The sequence below is a fragment of the Camellia sinensis genome, chromosome 2 (assembly GCF_055761805.1).
Source record: "Camellia sinensis isolate YWXY chromosome 2, ASM5576180v1, whole genome shotgun sequence".
Classification (NCBI taxonomy): Eukaryota; Viridiplantae; Streptophyta; class Magnoliopsida; order Ericales; family Theaceae; genus Camellia; species Camellia sinensis.
Window position 1 is genome coordinate 97,366,406 of NC_138962.1, and position 18,044 is coordinate 97,384,449.

At 40.7% G+C, this 18,044-nt stretch overlaps 1 protein-coding gene across 2 annotated transcripts; it reads left to right on the forward strand.

The window, feature by feature from the left end:
- The first annotated feature begins 268 nt into the window (after positions 1-268).
- On the forward strand, positions 269-1,902 carry LOC145820207 (uncharacterized). 2 transcript variants are annotated; one of them, XR_014361382.1, is made up of 4 exons: positions 269-456; positions 541-645; positions 744-1,096; positions 1,600-1,902. XR_014361382.1 is itself a non-coding variant. In XM_082915211.1 (4 exons), coding segments are annotated over exons 1-4 (504 nt in total). In that variant the 5' UTR covers positions 269-393; the 3' UTR covers positions 1,601-1,902. The 2 variants fall into 2 exon arrangements, 1 of the variants encoding a protein (XP_082771337.1); XM_082915211.1 differs by having other exon boundaries at positions 269-438.
- The last annotated feature ends 16,142 nt before the right edge of the window (positions 1,903-18,044 follow it).

An 18,044-nucleotide genomic window follows, 5' to 3' on the forward strand; every position in this document is an offset into this window, starting at 1 on the left:
TTCAGATAAAGAAAGGCCGGTTGTCCGAGTGGATGTCTGGCGCAACGGCCACCTACAAAATTTAATGAAAGGATAAACTCCCTTGATTTGATGAAAAATCTGATGAATGATTAGACATAGCCTAATGAAAGTTTAGTTCATCAATTTTGGGGGTTATCAAGATTTTACATTTTATTTATTTATTATTTGTTTCTCTGTTTTCTGTCTTTTGTTTATATTGGATATCATAAGAAAATTAACTCTTAAAACTGTTGTTAATAGTAAAGAATTCATGGTATAATGTTTTATGTTAATTGTCAAAAATTAATTTTCTTCTTACTAATGTTAAGTTTTGTTGTTTTTATTGGTGTTTCAATCGTGTAGGAACAATCACTAACTAATGTGAATAATAGGATGCAAATGAAAACAAAACATAGATGTGGATCAAAATCAATCCCGGTTAGGGTGCACAGCTCGGTGTGTTCTGCTATTTTATTTTATCAGATTAGTAGGCTTTGTTATTTAAATATTTGAAATAACATTCAAAAACAAATGAATCAGATAATTGCAAATGGAGAAGTTCCTGATTTGGCAAAGTTTTACAAGTCCATCCACTATAATTCGAACACACATGAATGGATTTCGTCGGAGAGCCAAGCTAATTATGTATGTACAAGGCAATGCATATTAATTTTGATAAAATTATTTATTTGCTTTGTAGGGTAGAATAACTAATAATTGTTCGATTTATTTTAAATTAACAGGACAACATGATAAAGACGCAAGCCGAACACCTCTCGCGGACTGGTGTGATCCCTTTAAGCCAAGAGGAGTTGTCAGTTAAGGTGCTTAAGCCAAGGTCAGGTTATGTGAAAGGACTCGGCTTGAGGCCTTCTTCTTCTATGAAGACTACTGTTGTACCTGCTGAAAATAGTGACTATGTTCAACGCCTTGAGATGCAAATAGCACAGCAAAATGAACAAATAGCAAGGTTTCAAAAGTCAGAGAAGAAACAAAGCAAGAAGATACAAAGTATCATAGAGTGTTTGACGCAGAAAGGTATCACGGGAAATTTTGAGAATGGGGAAAGTTCAGATTCTGATGAACAAGCTTCTTGGTTAGTATATTATGTTTATATGTTAATTTAGTAGAACATTTCTACTTTAACTAGGGTAGAATAAAAAACTACTTTTGACATTTAGGCACAAGGTCCCGGGAAAATAGTGAAGTATGCATCTAAAGGCCCGAAAAACATCACAAACACCTTGAGATTATCAGAAATTATCACGAACACTTTGGGAGGAATCAACATAAGTTGTGAAAACTTACAGAACAATCATAGGACTCTCGGTTGGAAAACATTTAGGCTTGAAAATAGGCCGTTAGGGAGTAAAATCTTGAAATAGTCGTTAAAAGGCCAAGAAATATTATGAACACATTGGGAGGAACTAATGTAAGTTGTAAAAATTTACGGAACAAGCACGGTAAAAATTTGGTTTAAAATTTACTTTGAAATTTTTATTTTTTTCTCTTATAGGTTGCATATTAACATATTTAGTGAATGGTTACCTTAACCTTTTGTTGTTGTCTTTTTTTTCTTTTTTCTTTTTTAAATGGCAGATTGGAGATGAACGAATTTGGTAACCTGCATAGCAAGAGTTTTTTGTTGATATTACCAGACACATCCATCACAGTGTAGTTGTACTTTTTGTTGATATTACCGAACATGTATTTTGACTATGTTGTTGTGGGCTATGATTATATTGTGATGGATCTTATCTTTTTGTTGATATTTTATTGAATAGATTAAAATGAACAGGTTTTTGTTGATATTACCAAATGAACAGGTTTTTGTAATGATTTGTAATGGATATTATATTCAGCAGGTTATTAAAATGCACAAGTTATTTTGATTGTGTTGTAGTTTTTGATTTTACTAAAATAGATGTTATAATTTGGATGTTATATATTAATTTCTTGATACTATGAGACATGTATTTTGCTTGGGTTGTTTTATAATAATGAACAAGTTAATTTTATATTGATTTGTATTAAATATTTTATTTAATAGATTATTAAAATGTACAGGTATTGTTTATTGAAAAAAATATATAAATTGCAAATATAACCCTCCCCTCAATTTTTAAAAATGATTTATTATTGGTGACAAAAAAAATTGAAACTAAAACTTTCTAATCCCAACAAATAATTTTGTCACACATATTCACTATTTCATCACTAAATTAAAATATTTCTTGACAAAAAGTTTTCGTCACTGAAGGGTCTTTTTTTTCATCTTTTGGTGACGATATTTTCGTTACTAAAAACTTTATCATTATTTTTAATGACGAAATATTTTGTCATCCAAAATAAATATAATAAAATTTTATTTAATTTTGGTGACGAAATGGATATTATAGATGACAAAATATTTAACATTTAGTGACGAAATATTTCGTCACCAAATGCCAATAATAGGTGACAAAATAAATTTTCGTCACCGGGTACTTTTAGTGACGACGAATTGGGGACGAACGTGGTGACGAAATTATTTCGTCACGGATCAATTTGGTGACGAAAATTTCACTATTGGAGACGAAGTGATTTTGTCACTAAAGTACCATTTTGTTGTAGTGGGAGGGTTTGGGTCGTGACATCCATCCACCTTCTCTGTCTTAAGTTTAGATCTTTTGGTGAAAACAAGTACTTCAAACTCTTATGATCAGAAAATACCTCAAATTTCTCACCATAAAGGTAATGCCTCCAAATTTTCAAAGCAAAGATCACAGCTACCAGTTCTAGGTCATGGGTAAGATAGTTCCTCTCACGTGTTTTCAACTGACGTGAGCCATAAACTACCACCTTCCCTTTTTGCATCAAGGCACAACCCAAACCTTCCCGAGATACGTCATGGTATACAGAATTGCCCAAACCCCTCTCCAAAATAATGAACACTAGAGCAGCGGTAAGTCTAACATATAGCTCTTGGAACGACTTCTCACAAGTCTAATCCCACACAAATTTGATTCCCTTTCTTGTCAATCTAGTCAAAGGTGAGGCTAATCTGGAGAAATCTTTCATAAAACAGTGGTAATAACTAGCCACCCGCAAGAAACTACGAATCTCAAAGGCATTCTTAGGTTGTTCCCAATCTTACACTGCTTCGATTTTAGAGGAATCTATAGTCAGCCATTCCCCAGATACCACGTAGCCTAAAAACTTAACTTCTTTCAATCAAAATTCATATTTTCCGAACTTAGCGTACAACTTGTAGGCTCTAAGAAACTCTAATATAGCTCATAAGTGTTCCTCGTGTTCCTCTTCAGACAGTGAGTTAACCTGAATGTCATCAACAAAGACGACTACGAAATGATCTAAGAACTCACGGAAGATTCGATTCATCAAATCCATAAATATGGCTGGTGCGTTAGTTAACCCAAAAGGCATCACTAGGAACTCGTAATGGCCATACCGCATATGGAATGTCGTCTTCTAGATATCCTCTTCCTTCACTCTCAACTGTGATAACGCGATCTCAAATCTATTTTCAAAAAACTGCATGACCCCTTCAACTGATCAAACAAGTCATCTATATGAGGCATTGGATATTTGTTCTTAACAGTTACTCGGTTTAATTTATGATAATCAATACAAAGTCACAATGTGCCATCCTTCTTCTTGGCAAAGAGAGCCAGTGCTCCCCAAGGCGATGTATTAGGGCAGATAAAACCCTTATCTAGCAATTCTTGGAGTTGAATCTTCCACTCACTCAACTCGGCGAGTGCAAACCTATAAGGTGCCATAGAAATCGGTGTTGTGCCAAGCACTAAATCAATAGAGAACTTAATCTCACAGTAAGATAGTAAACTAGTGAGATCCTTATGAAAGACGTCTAGGTATTCACAAACTGCAATCGACCACTCAACTAGGACTGTATCACTCTCAAAACCCATGAATGTATCAAGTAGGAGACTAATCACGTGGATCACATACTGGAAACAAGGCTCTATCAACTCTGTCTCCTAAGAAATAAAAACAATCACCACTTGAGGTACATACAATAACCGTCCGACAGCAATAGTCTATAACAACACGATAAGATAACAACCAATCCATACCCAATATGACATCAAAGCTCAACATATCAATCAACACAAATGCAAAAGGAAGTCGGTGACCAGTAACCTTTATCTCACAATCCCGACACCCCTGGTCCAATATAACCTCACCACCAACTGGTGACTCTACCACGAGTGGAGATGCTAACCGAACCACTTCTAACCCTAATGCCGATGCAAATGCAGACGAGATAAAAGAATAGGGTGCACCCGTATCAATCAACATATTGGCAATAGAATTATATAACATAAGGTTACCTCTCACTACAAGAGGTGCTGGCACTAAATCTTGCATGGTAACAGTATACACATACTCTGTAGGTCTCTACTCTACCTGCTTACCCCTTAGAGGATAAATCTGATGTACAGATTGAGCCGAAAAGGCTCCCTGATTGGCCCTTGAGGCCTAAGCTCACTGTGTAGGTTGATGGCTTTGTGTTTGCCTTGAACTTGATGCACTAGGTGTGCCACCCAATTGAGGAAAAAACCCCTTCACCTGCCTCGACTACCCACACTAATAACAAGTAGGCGGCTGCCATCTCTCCTGACTCTGGCTCTGAAAACGTGCTGCAAACGGTGCAAACTCTTGCCCTTCTCCTTTCTGCGGGCAAGTTAGAGACTAGTGACCTAGCTGGCCACACTTAAAACAAGTGAAACCACCCTGATTACCTCTCCTTAAACCCGAACTCAGCACAAGAAAGGTGGATCTAGACTATGCTGCCTGGGACTGCTGTGGAGTGGAACCCCTCTGTTTCTTGTTATCCATAGTGTTTCCCTGAACATCTTGGGACCTCTGCTTGGAGCCCCTCATCTGTTCCTCCTCCGTCTGAATCACAATCGCTAAATGAGTTGTCACCACCATAAGGTGACCGTAATCTCTAATCATGGACATGGCCACCTTGAAAAGGAGTTTGGTCCTCAACCTCTTCTCAAATACCAAGCAACGACGTTCCTTTGTCGCTGCCAACTCCGGTGCAAATCTTGACAACTAGTGAAAGTAGCCTCAAACTCGGCCACCAGTGTGTTCATCTGTTTGAGCTTCAAGAATTGCTCCCCCAACTTCTCTCTAATAGTAGAAGGTAAGAACTTGTCTTGGAATACGTTGACAAAAGCTTCCCAAGTCCTTCCAATGTGTCCTCGCACAAATTTTCACCATTGACCCATATCTCCCTTCAAATAGAAGGATGCTAAAGTCACTCTCAACCTATCATGCTCGATGCCAAGTATCTCGTATGTCTTCACCATCTGTTCAAGCCATTTATCCACTTTCAAGGGCTCTTTCGGATCCCTTATAAACTCGTCCGAATTCGACTAGAAGAACTCTCTCTTTAGAAAAGACGGCCTTGTCTCTGCTACGTAGGCCTGGACTTGATTCTCAACCCTGAGAATGTCCATGGATTCCTACAAAGCTCCGGCCATTTCACAGGCCAACATGCCCATGGCCTGCTGACTAACTGGTTCGACCATATTGGCCTGGCTAACTCCTTCTTCTTGCTCCATGATCTCATCCGATAACAGCACCTCATGTCGTCTAGGCCTACCACGCCTGCCACCACCACGTCCATGTCTTGACATCCTAATGAAGGTAACAAAAGAGATTAGCACATTTACAAATGTACCAAAGCTAACTCACTCGCGTCCTACTACGATGGACAATAGTAATTCACTCCACATAATCACATAAACATATACAAATTTTCTTCCTAAATAATGATTGTCCCACTGTAGACACCCCATTTTTGATCGTTCTCAAGATTGGGACGTCATCACTTGTGCATGTGATGATTATGTTTGTTTGTGTTCGCTTTGAGCGCCCAAAGTCCTCAACGGAACGTCTTGTCTTTGATCCTTTGGACCTTCTTCTTTTTGTGCCTTGTTTTGGATCAAAACTTGGTGTTTGGAACCTTGTGGTGACCTGTCGGCCACCACTAGAGGCTGTCGGCCATGGCTTCCTCTTAACAGCCATTGGTGTGACCGGTTGGCCACTAGTGGTGGCTGGTCGGCTATCAATGGTGGCCGACGACCACCAGTCTCTTTTTCTAGATATTTTTTGATATTTATTGCCAGCTGTGCCAGCTGTGCCAGCTGTTAGCACAATGAGCTGCATCTTCCTACACGTGTATGGTAGGATGTTTCTAAGCTCAAGGCATGCTTTTCTATATATAGGGGGGGTTCCTCCCCCATTTTTGAGGGTTAGAATATTTAGAGCAAAATTCTCCCTCTCTCTCTCTCTCTTGCAATTTTATACATATTTCCTCACAAATCCTACACTTTTGCATATACACCCTTGATCAAAGTTGCTTATCTTTATGCTAAGGTTACTTAAGACCCTCTTTCTGCTTTAGAAGGTGTTTGTGGCTTGAATTTGTTGGCCAAATTGTTTGCTTGCTTTAAGAGGTATACCACTCTCCATTTACACTTGCTTCGTGCACTTGCTTTGCCATCTTTTCTTACTATTTTGGGGCTGGTTTGAACTGAGAAAAACTCTGTTTTTGTGGCCTAAGAGTGCCGGTTTGAGCCCTTTTTAGTTAGGGGCCGGTTCACCCTTCTTGTTTGTTAGTTTGTAAAGCTTTCTGCCTTTATTCATCACTTTCAAATCAACATTTTTGGGCCTTTCAACCACTGAATTTCAGAGGTTTTTCAGTGGCAAAAAACTCATTTTGAAGTCCAAATTTAGAAGGGGGAGCCTCTCCTCTTTAAGTCTTGTTTGCATGCTTAGTTAGCTTCACATGTTAGCATGTTTTTCTAGCTTAACTTAGCTTAAGTCCAGCATGTCTTAGCTTCTGAAATAACCTGTTTTAGCTCTGTTTTGGGTCGGTTAGTTTTTTTTAGTCTTGTTTTGCATCGTTATAGTGAAACCCCATGCATTAGCTTAATGTTTTGGCTTTTCATGACTCGAGTCCAGCATGTTTTAGACCATATTTAGGGCTGTTTTGCCTCTGTTTTTGGTTATTTGTTTCATTTGAGCCTTGTATGGTATGGTTGTAGTGTTAATTCATTCACTAGCTTAGTGCTTTAAGGCTTTAACTATCATTGTTTGAGTTGGTTGCATGTGTTTAGTGCTTTTATCATTCATTTCTAGCACTTAATCAATCTCTGCAATCCCCCTCAATTCTTCATTTTTGATTTGCTTTGAAAGTGGTTTCAAACCACTTGTTTGCCTAAGTGTGAAATGGAGGTGCTACACCTAATGGTTTAATCCCTTAAAGGTCTCATTACCAATAGTGTAATGCCTCTTTTATGCACAAAGCTACTTGGGGTTTGAGCCTTCTTTCCACTAGAGAACACTCACCAATGGACTAAATTGATTAATGAATGATTTGGTAATTAAAATGAGTAAATAAAATTGACAAGTAAAAGGGGCAAGATAAGCATTCTTTGTGTTGCATTGCACGTGTTCAAATCGGAGTTAATTTGAACACAAGAAAAATGGGACATTTCGTACTCAAAAGTGATTAAATGTGCCACTTTCCTTGCTCTCCATTGCCCTTGATCATGCATGATAGGGTGACGGTCCATTTGGTCTTGTCTTTGCATTCATTAATCTTGCACAATTGGTTTCACAAGCCATCATGCAATGAAATTGCTTGATTAATGGTTTGTGAACCAAAGCTTGTCCCTCCTTTGATTTCCCCATGAAAAGGAAAGGCAAAGTGTGCAAACAACCCTTGAGAAATGCTCTATTTTACTATGTTTTGCCCCCTGTTACAATAAGGAAGCTCAAACCATCAGTGGCCGACAGCCATCACCAGTGGCCAACCGGCCACCATTAGTAGCCGACCGGCCCCCTGTCGACCACCAATGAAATTTGCACAGTGTGTTCTTGAGGTGGAGCAGAGGTGTTCTGGAAGTGGACAGCTTCTTTGGTGTCCAAGTGTGCGAACAAAGACATGCAGCAACAAGATAGTCCCTTTTCGGGTGAAAACCGAGCACGTGCATAAGCCTCCCTTGCATTCCAAGTTTACTTATCGCTTAAATATCTAGCTTAGATGAATGTTGTAATTAATTAGTTGTAAGTGTTGTAAATAATAATTAGTTAGTTTAACTAGTTATTCGATTTTAGTTTGTAATAATTAGTTGACTAGAATAGTTAATTAGTTTCCAGTTTTGTAATAATTAATTAGCTTAATTAGTGTAGCTAGTTAGCTTATTCATTCGGACCCTCCTTCGTGAGGGCATAATGTTGTAATAAGTGTGCATGCATGTATGTATGTCTTCCAACCCCACGTCTTTCTCCCTTTTATTTAATCGCTTTCGATGGTTAGATTAGGGACATGTCTCAATTAGCATGTCACATGCTTGCATCCATTCATTTGTATTGCACGCACCAAGGCTCACGCATCATTCAAACTGCATCGCAATTTCGATATCTTCTTTGAATATGTGTTTAATCGCATGTTGTTCAAATCAATTCATATGCCATATTAGTAACTGAGCCTATTAATTGCATATTGTATGTGTTACATTAGGCACCTTGTATAGTTAGGATCATGCATCTTTTTAACTAGTTTCTGTTTTGGCTCAGAGTACTAGGTGAGTTTTTACGCTATAACATACTTGCATAAGTGTAAATGTTGGCATGATTAGCATGCTTGCCATGAGGCTATGTGCTTAAATGATAAACTGCATGAATGCCTGTGGATGAAGGCTTGCTGTTTGAATTAGAATGAATCAACAAATGTATATTTTAAGCCCACTTTATTGAGTGGCAAATCATGTTTTAAGCCCACTATGTTTGGTGGAAAATCCGCATCTTTAAGCCCACTTCAGGTAGCAAATTCAAACAATTTTCACAAACAAACATGAGTTGAATTGTTTCAAATTGAGCAAACTAGTCTATACTTGCTTGCGCGCATCACATAGTAAGGCTAACATAATAACCGAAACAAGAGCACATAATGTTTATAAAAATTATATCATGATTAGTAGAGATCGATCTTTGATCGGGCAAGTGGGGGTACTCAATTCATGACATTCCCCTCTTGTACCTAAGTTCCCGAACAAAGACAACTTTGGTGATGACGGACACATGGCCTCTGGCATGAGTCAGGGTTTCCTAAATTTTCCCAAAACAAAAAATATTTAGGTGGCGACTCTGTATCTGGCAAAGTAGTCCAATTTTGGCACTGTTGATTCAAAATCAATTTTCCAAAATGATTTGCCAGATTTGGACTCTTTGGTGTTTATCAATTTCACATTGCACTTGTGAGATTAGATTCAGAACCACGAGAGTCCGAACTGTGAGGCCTTTCATTTCAAACCTTCCGAAAGGGGGAGACGAAAAAGGCGAGCCCACACCCGCGACATTGCTAGAGTTCTAATTAGAAATAGCAGTAATCAAGTGCTCTTCTAATATGACTTCTAGAAACCCGTAGACCCAATCAATATCTTAGAAATTAAATTCCATATCTATGTAATCGCATAAGCATGTTATCACATAGCATACCTGTAGACACCCCATTTTTTACCGACCTTAAGACTCAGACGTCATTGATTGAGCGCTCGGTGATGGTGCTCACTGTGCATGTTCTGAGGTTTCAGAGTTTCGGTTGAGAGCCTTACCCCTAGACCTCGGGACCCTTTTGTGCTTCGCCTCGGTTTGTGAACCAGGCCTTGTTTTCTCTTCCCGAAGGGAGGGAGAGGTCTCGTAGACCATCTCTCAGTGGCCGTAGGCTACTTTTCGTGGTCGTAGGCCACTTTTCCCATTTGGAGACCAGTTTTTGATTTTCAGAGTCGTCGGCCGTGCGCCTCGGTTTGGAATCACTTAAATTTCTCCGCTTGGCACGGTTTTTGGCACACACCTTGCTTCCTCTCTCTAGAGGGAAACTGTGGCCCGGGAGACCACCTTTGTGGTCGCACGCCACTTTCGTTGCTTAACAGCTTGTTTTCGGGGCACCCGGCTGCACGTTTTGACCCCCAAACCCTCGTTTTGCATCCGTCTTGGTTCATTTTTGGCATGGACCATGTTTTCATTGTTTGGGAGGTGGTACAAGGGTGGGAGACCACCTTTTCTCCTTGGAGACCACTTCTCTCTCCGCCAGCCGATTTTCTTGTCGAGAAGCTGGTCTCCTTGGTCTTTGAGCCACATTTACTGGTCTCTCACTATGCCACTAGCTTGTATTCAGTTGGGAGACCACTAAATGGGCTGAACGACCACCTTTCTTTGTGTTGATCCTTTTGACCTGGCTGGCCGACCACCTGAACTGGTCGGCCTACTCTCTCCAGTTTTGTCTCTGTGAGTTGTTGCCAGCTGTGCTAGTTGGGAGGCACAGATTGCATCCTCTATACACGTGTATGGAGGATCTTTGCCCTTGTTTTTTAGCTTCTTTGAGAAGCTTTGGTATTTTTTGGCTATAAAGAAAGGCCTCCCCCTCCTTTGCCATGGTTCATATTTTGGTGAATGCATATATACATATATCTCCCTTTGTCTCTCTATTTTAGCCTTAAGAGTGTATGGTTCTTGCCCCTTTGCACACCACCTCATAGCCTAACACTTCCATCATCAACCTAAGGTTCTTGGAGGCCATTTTTAGAGGTTAGGGAGTTGTGTTTTTGGTCCAGAGTTGGCTGGTTTTTGCTAAGCTATAAGGGTAACACTTTTTCCCTCTTTTAAGCTTTATTTTGATCCATCTCTTAGCCTTATTTTCATGCATATTTGAGCTTTGTTGTCTACTGAAAAAAGTCTTGTTTTGAGGTCCTTTTGATGTTTGTTTAAGGCCATTTTGTTGTTGGGGGTCATCTACCCCCTTGCATGCTTCATTTTGCCTTGTTTTGAGCCATGCCCTAAGGCCTTTGTGTTGATCTTTGCTTGGCCTTTTAGCCACTGAAATCCAATGGATTTTTAGAGTTTAGAATGTTGTTTTGAGGGCCTAAATCAGAGAGGGGTCACTCTCTCTCTTGTTGTCTTGTTTACTAGCATTTTTGGCCTTACAAAGGAGCCTTCATTTGCACACCTCCAAGCCTTGTTTCAGGCCCTTTTCAGTGACTTTTAGGGCCTGCCTAGGCTCTTTCCAGAGTTGGTTTTGTCACCTTGGATGTGTCTCTTGCATCTGTAGAATAACCCCTCTTATAGCCATATCAAAGGAGCATGACATTGTTGCATGCATTGATCATGTTTCAGTGATTTTTTGGGCTTTATTTGACATGTCATATCTCTAAATTTTTCTGGTTTGGTTTCCTCTTGAATGTTTCATATGCTTGTAGTGTAAATCATGTTCACTACCTCACATTGCATGTTGTTTTGACCCTTGATTCTAGCATATTTTGGCCATGTTCTAAACTGATTTTATTCATGATTTGGGTTGTTTTAGCTTTGTTTTAAGGTCCCATGGTCGAATGGTGCTTGCCTCATACACTTGTAGTGTAAATCACACACACTAGCTTTGTATGCTCCTTGAAGTAGCATCTCATTTTAGCCTATGTTATGTCCATTTCAGCATGTTCTTGGACTTATTTTATCATGTCATACCTCTTTTTAGGTTTGGTTTGGTAAGCCCTTGCATGCTCCATACACTTGCTATGCAATCCCATGAAATAGCCTAACATGCGTCATGTTGTGACATGTCTTTTTAGCATGCTTTTGGCTTGACTTCAAGAAGCTTTTATCCATGTTTTGGTATGCTTGAGGTCTGATTTTGGTTTTCTTGGTCATCCATGATTTATTTTGCATAGCTTTCGTTCAATCTTACTTGTAAGCTTTGTGTATTGAGTCATCTAGTATGCATTACTTGGCCTATTTCAATGATTTGGCATCATTTGTAGTGTAATTTCAGTCCATGTTTCATGACCATGCACATGCATTTGTCACTCAATCAATGCGTTGGAGGGTTTGTCCCTTTATGCCTTGACATGAGCCATTGCGTATGCATTTATGCCATAGCTTGCGAGCCATTCATCCGTATTACATGCACTGGGCTCGGCGCCTCATGCTAACTACATTGTATTTCAATTCCAATTTTAATACATGTATCGATTGTTGCATCTCATATGCCATCTTAGAATAGCCGAGCCTATTGTAGTTGTATTTTTGCATGTGTTGCATTAGGCATTCTTAGCATAGTTAGGATTCATGCATGATTTCTAATTAGCTTCTTTCTTTGGTTCGGAGTACTCGGTAAGTGTCTATGCTTTAGCATCCTTGCATGCGTGTGAGTGACTGCCATGATAGCATGCTTACCATGAGGTTATGTGCTTATGTGATATAACTGCCTGAATGCCTGTGGGTGAAGGTTGGGTTGCTTGAATTGGAATAATTCGTCGAAACCCGTGTTTTAGCCTACTTGCGAGTAGCAAACTTCAATCCATTTTTAAAACAAACGGATATACGATGCTTTGTTCCAACTTAGGCAATCTAGTCTATACTTGTATGTTGTGCACATCACATAGTAATTCTAGGTTAATAACCAGAATAAGAGCACATGTGTTTTCAAAAACAAGATATCATGTTTAGTAGTGGCCGATCTTTGATCGGGCGAGCGGGGGTGCTCATTTCATGACCTTCCCCAATCGTACCCAAGTTCCTGAGCCGAGGCAACTTTGGTGATGATGGACACGTGGCCTTAGTCACCAGTCAGGGCTTCCTAAATTTTCCAAAAATAAAATATTTAGGTGGCGACTCTGTATCTCGCAAAGCAGTCCGTGTTTGGTACTTTTTTCTAAAAATCAGTTTTTCAAAACGATTTTCCGGATTTGGACTCTTTGGTGATTTATCGATCTTGCATTGCACTTTGCGAGATTAAATTCAGAACCGTGATATCGAGTCCGAACTGTAGTGAGCCTAACGAACAAAACGGGATTTTCCCAGGATGTTCGAGCGCGTCTACAGTTTCTGGCGACTCTGCTGGGGATTTAGAGAACTTGACTCGAACTCATGATATGTTGTTTTGTTTACACTTATGTGTTTCTTTGCATTGCATTTGCATTGGTGCGCCTAGGACACCATGTTTGCCGTCTGCTATTCCTGAACGGTTTGCCGGAGGCTTGCTTAAGAAGCATGCCATAAGGCTGACCAGTTACGGGCTCTGCCACGATGGGAACACAAACCTCGGTTTTTATCGGGGCACCATTTTTGACCATTCGACCTAGTGCATATTCGGAGTCCATAGTGACCATCCCAAACTAGGACAGGTTGCTTACCCGATTATAGGTTGTTTGAAACCGCTGTGTACGTAGTGAAACCCTAGCTCCTGACAAAATAGGACATGGAAACCCTCCCCCAACATAGGGGTGTTTTTACTCTTATTTGCTTGTTATTTGCTTTTAGAGTTGTGCCTCTACAGAGAATGCATATATTAGTTCGTAAGTCTGGGTATCAGGCTTGCGAGCATCAGTATTAGTGTTTTGAGAATCAGTTATATCTGCGAGTATCAAATTCAGATTTAAGGCAGTGATTTTGGAGAACAGGGATCAGTAATAGAGTACAGTTATTCAGCTATGCCTATGTCAGTTCTGATGAAATTAGGCTGACATGCTGCCTATCTTCTCTTTTAGTTCAGAGATTTAGTTCAGAATAGCCAGTGTTCTCCTTCGCTGAGGCAGGCAAACGTCTGGTCCGTCAGTCACCGGTCACATCACCTCTGTTCAGTTCAGCAGACTTATGATAGCACAAAATTCAGAGAAAATTATGGTTAAGGTAGCCGCGTTAGACCAAGGAATTATCTTGCAGAGCGAGACCGACGTTGAGGTACCACATCCACCCAGGTCACCTGCAGCACATCCGATCTGGGAACCCCAGTTGTTTCAAGCCCGTGAGCCCACCACATTTGAGTTGATGGGAATGATCGGCGACCATCAGAGATCTGTGGCTGACTTAGCCTATGGAATGTCGGCCCCACCACCAACTGCATCGTATGCCGGGAACTTCATGCCACAGGAGCCCACGCTGTTGGGGCAAATTGCAATTGAACTCAGTCAACCTGAAGCCACCCTAAGTTCCAGCAATGACAGGTTAACAACAACTAGGCTCCGCTCCGATATAGCGACCCAAACCTTCAACCAGGCTGAGGCTAGTGGAAAGAACAAGGTGAAGGTGGACACTGATCCTTATGTACAACTCCAGCAGGCTGTTGAGGCTCTAAAAGCCAGAGGGTTGAATAAAGAGCAAGTATTCGCAGTTGTGGCTAAGACTGTGGATGACATTTTCCCCACTCAGACCGAGGGCAGTTCAAGCCAAGGGAAAAATCGAGAGAAGGGTCATCATACCAGAACCATTCCCTCCAACCCTAATTCTGCACCCAGGAAAAATCCACAAGCTAAGCCTGTACCTGCTGATCCTTTTGCTAGTGCACCTAATAAAAATTCACAAAACTCGAAGTATCTGCCCCGAGGTCGCTGGGTATTCCATGCCCTCTACATGCCTTTGTCCAAGGCACTTCAAATCCTTGCTGAAAAAGGGCATCCCAAGCCCCTCCAGCCTCGGCCTCTCCCTAGTCGTCTTCTAGCTGGTCATGACGCTACCCAGTACTGTGCATACCATCAACAGATCGGTCACCCCACCGAAAATTCCTTTCGCCTTCGCTATGAAGTGCAGGATCTGTTTGACAATGAGGTTGTCCTCCCACCAACTCGGCAAAGTCTGTCACCACTGAGTTGTTTGATTTCGAGGATAATGCAAGTATGTGATTAGGGGTTGGTCCACCTGCGGGCGGCACTCGGTTTACTTCAGATGTGGCGTATGGCACGCACTGTTTTGAGCATTCGCAAATGCTGGTTATTTTACGTTCTGGCTTGGGCATTGAGTCAGTTCTATTGTGTTGAGTCTGTCTCTTTGTTTTGAGTCTGTCTTTTTGTTTCAGGTCTGTCTTATTGTATCGAGTCAGTCCTGTTGTACAGAAGTCGGGTGATTTCGGGAATGTTACTCTGAGAAGGATCCTGGCTTGATCTAGATTGGTTCTGCATTGTCTTCAGCGCGAGCGATTTGTCGCTTTCTTAAAAGATTTCAAAAAAAACGTTTTGCGAGGTCCTGCGAAGATCTGTGTAGAATCACTCTTGAGATTGTACAGCCTAGAATCGCTTTCAGCCTCGAGATCCAACCCCTTCGCTCTCAGACCTTGAACTTAGATTCAGAACGTTCAACGGTCAACCACAACATGAGGCCTGTGTGGCCAGATCCGAAGCAACCCTCGAACTAAGGGCAAGAAAGTCAGATCAAGAAGGTCAGACGTCGTCAAAAGAAGCTTGCAAAGCTAGATCAAAAGCACCCATCGAACTAGGGGCAAAAAATATCAGACATGCTTGAAGAGCTGAAGATGGATCATTCTGCAAATCAATGAAGACTGGCAAGAATGCCAAATCCCAGAAGGGAGGAAAGAAGAAAGTTTGTGCTGAAGGACAACTAAGTTCCTATCCACAACACTAGGGGCAAATTCAGCCCCCATTGGATGGACTCCTACATCATTAGCAAACAACAGCCACTCTCCTGGATTCAGATGGCTTCAAGATCTCAAAACCATTTGACATGGACAAAGCTACACTTTTACCCTTGAGAGGCTCTCTGGGCCGAAAACCCAGAAGGGCGACCTAGGCAAAAGTTAGAGCAAGAAAAAAAAAAGAAACGAAAAGAAAATAAAAGAAAAACATAGCTCACAAGGTTGAAAACCCGGAAGGGCGGCCTTGGCAAAAGTTAGAGCGCAAAAGGAGATGTTAATACCCGAATGTACTTTACCCGAACTACGTAAGGCTTGATTCCCATGTTTGGGAAACGTAGGCAACTTCATTCTGAAGTCCAGCCAGAAACACTTCCAAATCGACTATGTCCATGTAATGGTTCTGGTCATCTTTGTCTTCTCTGTATCCGAGAGTTTGGTTGTGATCGTCACTATGAGAACTGGTTATAGTGCGCTGCGGTGCTATTTAAACAAGGGGCAACTTTCCGTTGCCATACGGTGCGCTGTGGTGCCATTCAAACAAGGGGCAACTTTCCATTGCCATGCGGTGCCATGTAGACGAGGCGCAATTTTCCTTCGGATCTGAGGTTGTGCATCTCAAGAGTAAGTTCCGTATTGGTCGAGCAGTGGCCATTTGCAAAAACAGTTTTTGAGAATTTTTACTGAGGTTGACTAATTTTCTCGAAAATTATTCTATTTTTTCCAAAACTGGACCATTTTTTGGACCCAAAAAAGGAAAATTTTCAGTGCTCATAACCTAACTTGCATGATTTTAAATCAGAAAATCGAACAAGCATGTTAATCTAACTCTCATGTCAGTCAAAATTGTTTTAGTAGAAAACTAAAACAAAAAATGGTTAAAATGATGAACTAGGGGCACAATCGAGTCAGGTGTTATGTATTTTCCTCGTTGTTAACATACTTGCAAGGAAAGGTACTCTATTCGCCACAAAGGGCACAACTGAGGTTAATAACAAAAGGGCTGAAAGCTCTCTCACCCTCCGAGTAATGAGGTATCAAGCCAAGTGCGAAGCACAAATCAGAATGGATCAAGATACTCCACTCCCTCATCCGGGGCATCGACTAAACGTCACCAGAGGAAATAGCCGCGAGCTAATAATGTTGGGCGTGAGCCCACAACTTCTTATTTATCCATCAACCACCCAGGGGAGGGATAAAAAATGAGAGATTGAAGAATAGAGAGATGTGCGTGAAGAGAAAAGTGAGAAAAAAAGGCTTTTTCAAAAAAAAAAAAAACCTGAGGGCCGAGTGATGTGAGAATCACAAATGAGAAAGGGTGGAAAATAATACCCAGAGAAACAGGCTCCATGTGCACGTCTGAGTGTCGTGTCTTTTGTTTTGTCTCGATTCTTGTTTTGAGTCGTTTCGAGTGTTTCTTGTTGTGTTTAGGTTGTTTACCTTTTGTTTTTCTTTGTTGAGTCGTAGTGCGTTGTGTTCAGTCGTAGGCTCAATACCCGGTTGAGAACCCTTTTCTCATTACCATTTCAAAAATGAATCGTTTTATGCTCAGAGTGTTGTGCCATTCTCCACATTTGTGCAAAGCAAGATTTTGTTCTTTCAAATACCGCAGGGTTCAACCCGGGTTATGTGGGAACAGTAAAACCAAGACCTATCTGAAGCTATATAGGTTCCAGACTTCGAAGTAAAAGAAAAAAGGAAAATGTCAGGCATCCGAGTTTGTTTCAACTTCTGTAAGTTCTGTCATTGCATCATGTATGTTCGGAATGAGCTGTGTGTTCAGAAATGAAAATTTATGAGCTGCGTGTTCAGAATTAAGAATGAGCTGTGTGCAAATGAAAACGTATGAGCTGCGTGTTCAGAATTGAAATATGTGAGCTGTGTGTTCAGAAATGAAAATTTATGAGCTGCGTGTTTAGAATTAAGAATGAGCTGCGTGCCCAAAAATGAGCTGCGTGCAAATGAAAATGTATGAGTTGCGTGTTCAGAATTGAAATGTGTGAGCTGCGTGTTCAAAATGAAGTGAATAAGCTGTGTTCAGAAACGAAAATTTATAAGTTGCGTGTTCAGAATTAAGAATGAGCTGCGTGCAAATGAAAATGTATGAGCTGCGTGTTCAGAATTGAAATGTATGAGCTGCGTGTTCAAAATGAAGTGAATGAGTTGTGTGTTCGTAAATGAAAGTTTATGAGCTGCGTATTCAGAATTAAGAATGAGCTGCGTGCAAATGAAAATGTATGAGTTGCGTGTTCAGAATTGAAATATGTGAGCTGTGCGTTCAGAAATGAAAATTCATGAGCTGCGTGTTCAGAATTAAGAGTGAGCTACGTGCAAATGAAAATGTATGAGCTGCATGTTCAGAATTCAAATGTGTTGTGTGCCCCAAAATGAGCTGAGTGCCCAAAATGAACTATGTGTTCAGAATAAGCCATATGCTCGAAACGAGCCGTGTGCCCGAAATGAGCTGTGTGCTCGAAAAATGAGCCATGCGCCCCAAATGAGCTGTGTACCCAAATAAGCTGTGTGCCCAAAAATGAGCTGCGTGCTTGAAATTTGCTGTGTACCCCAAAATGTGTTGTGTTCC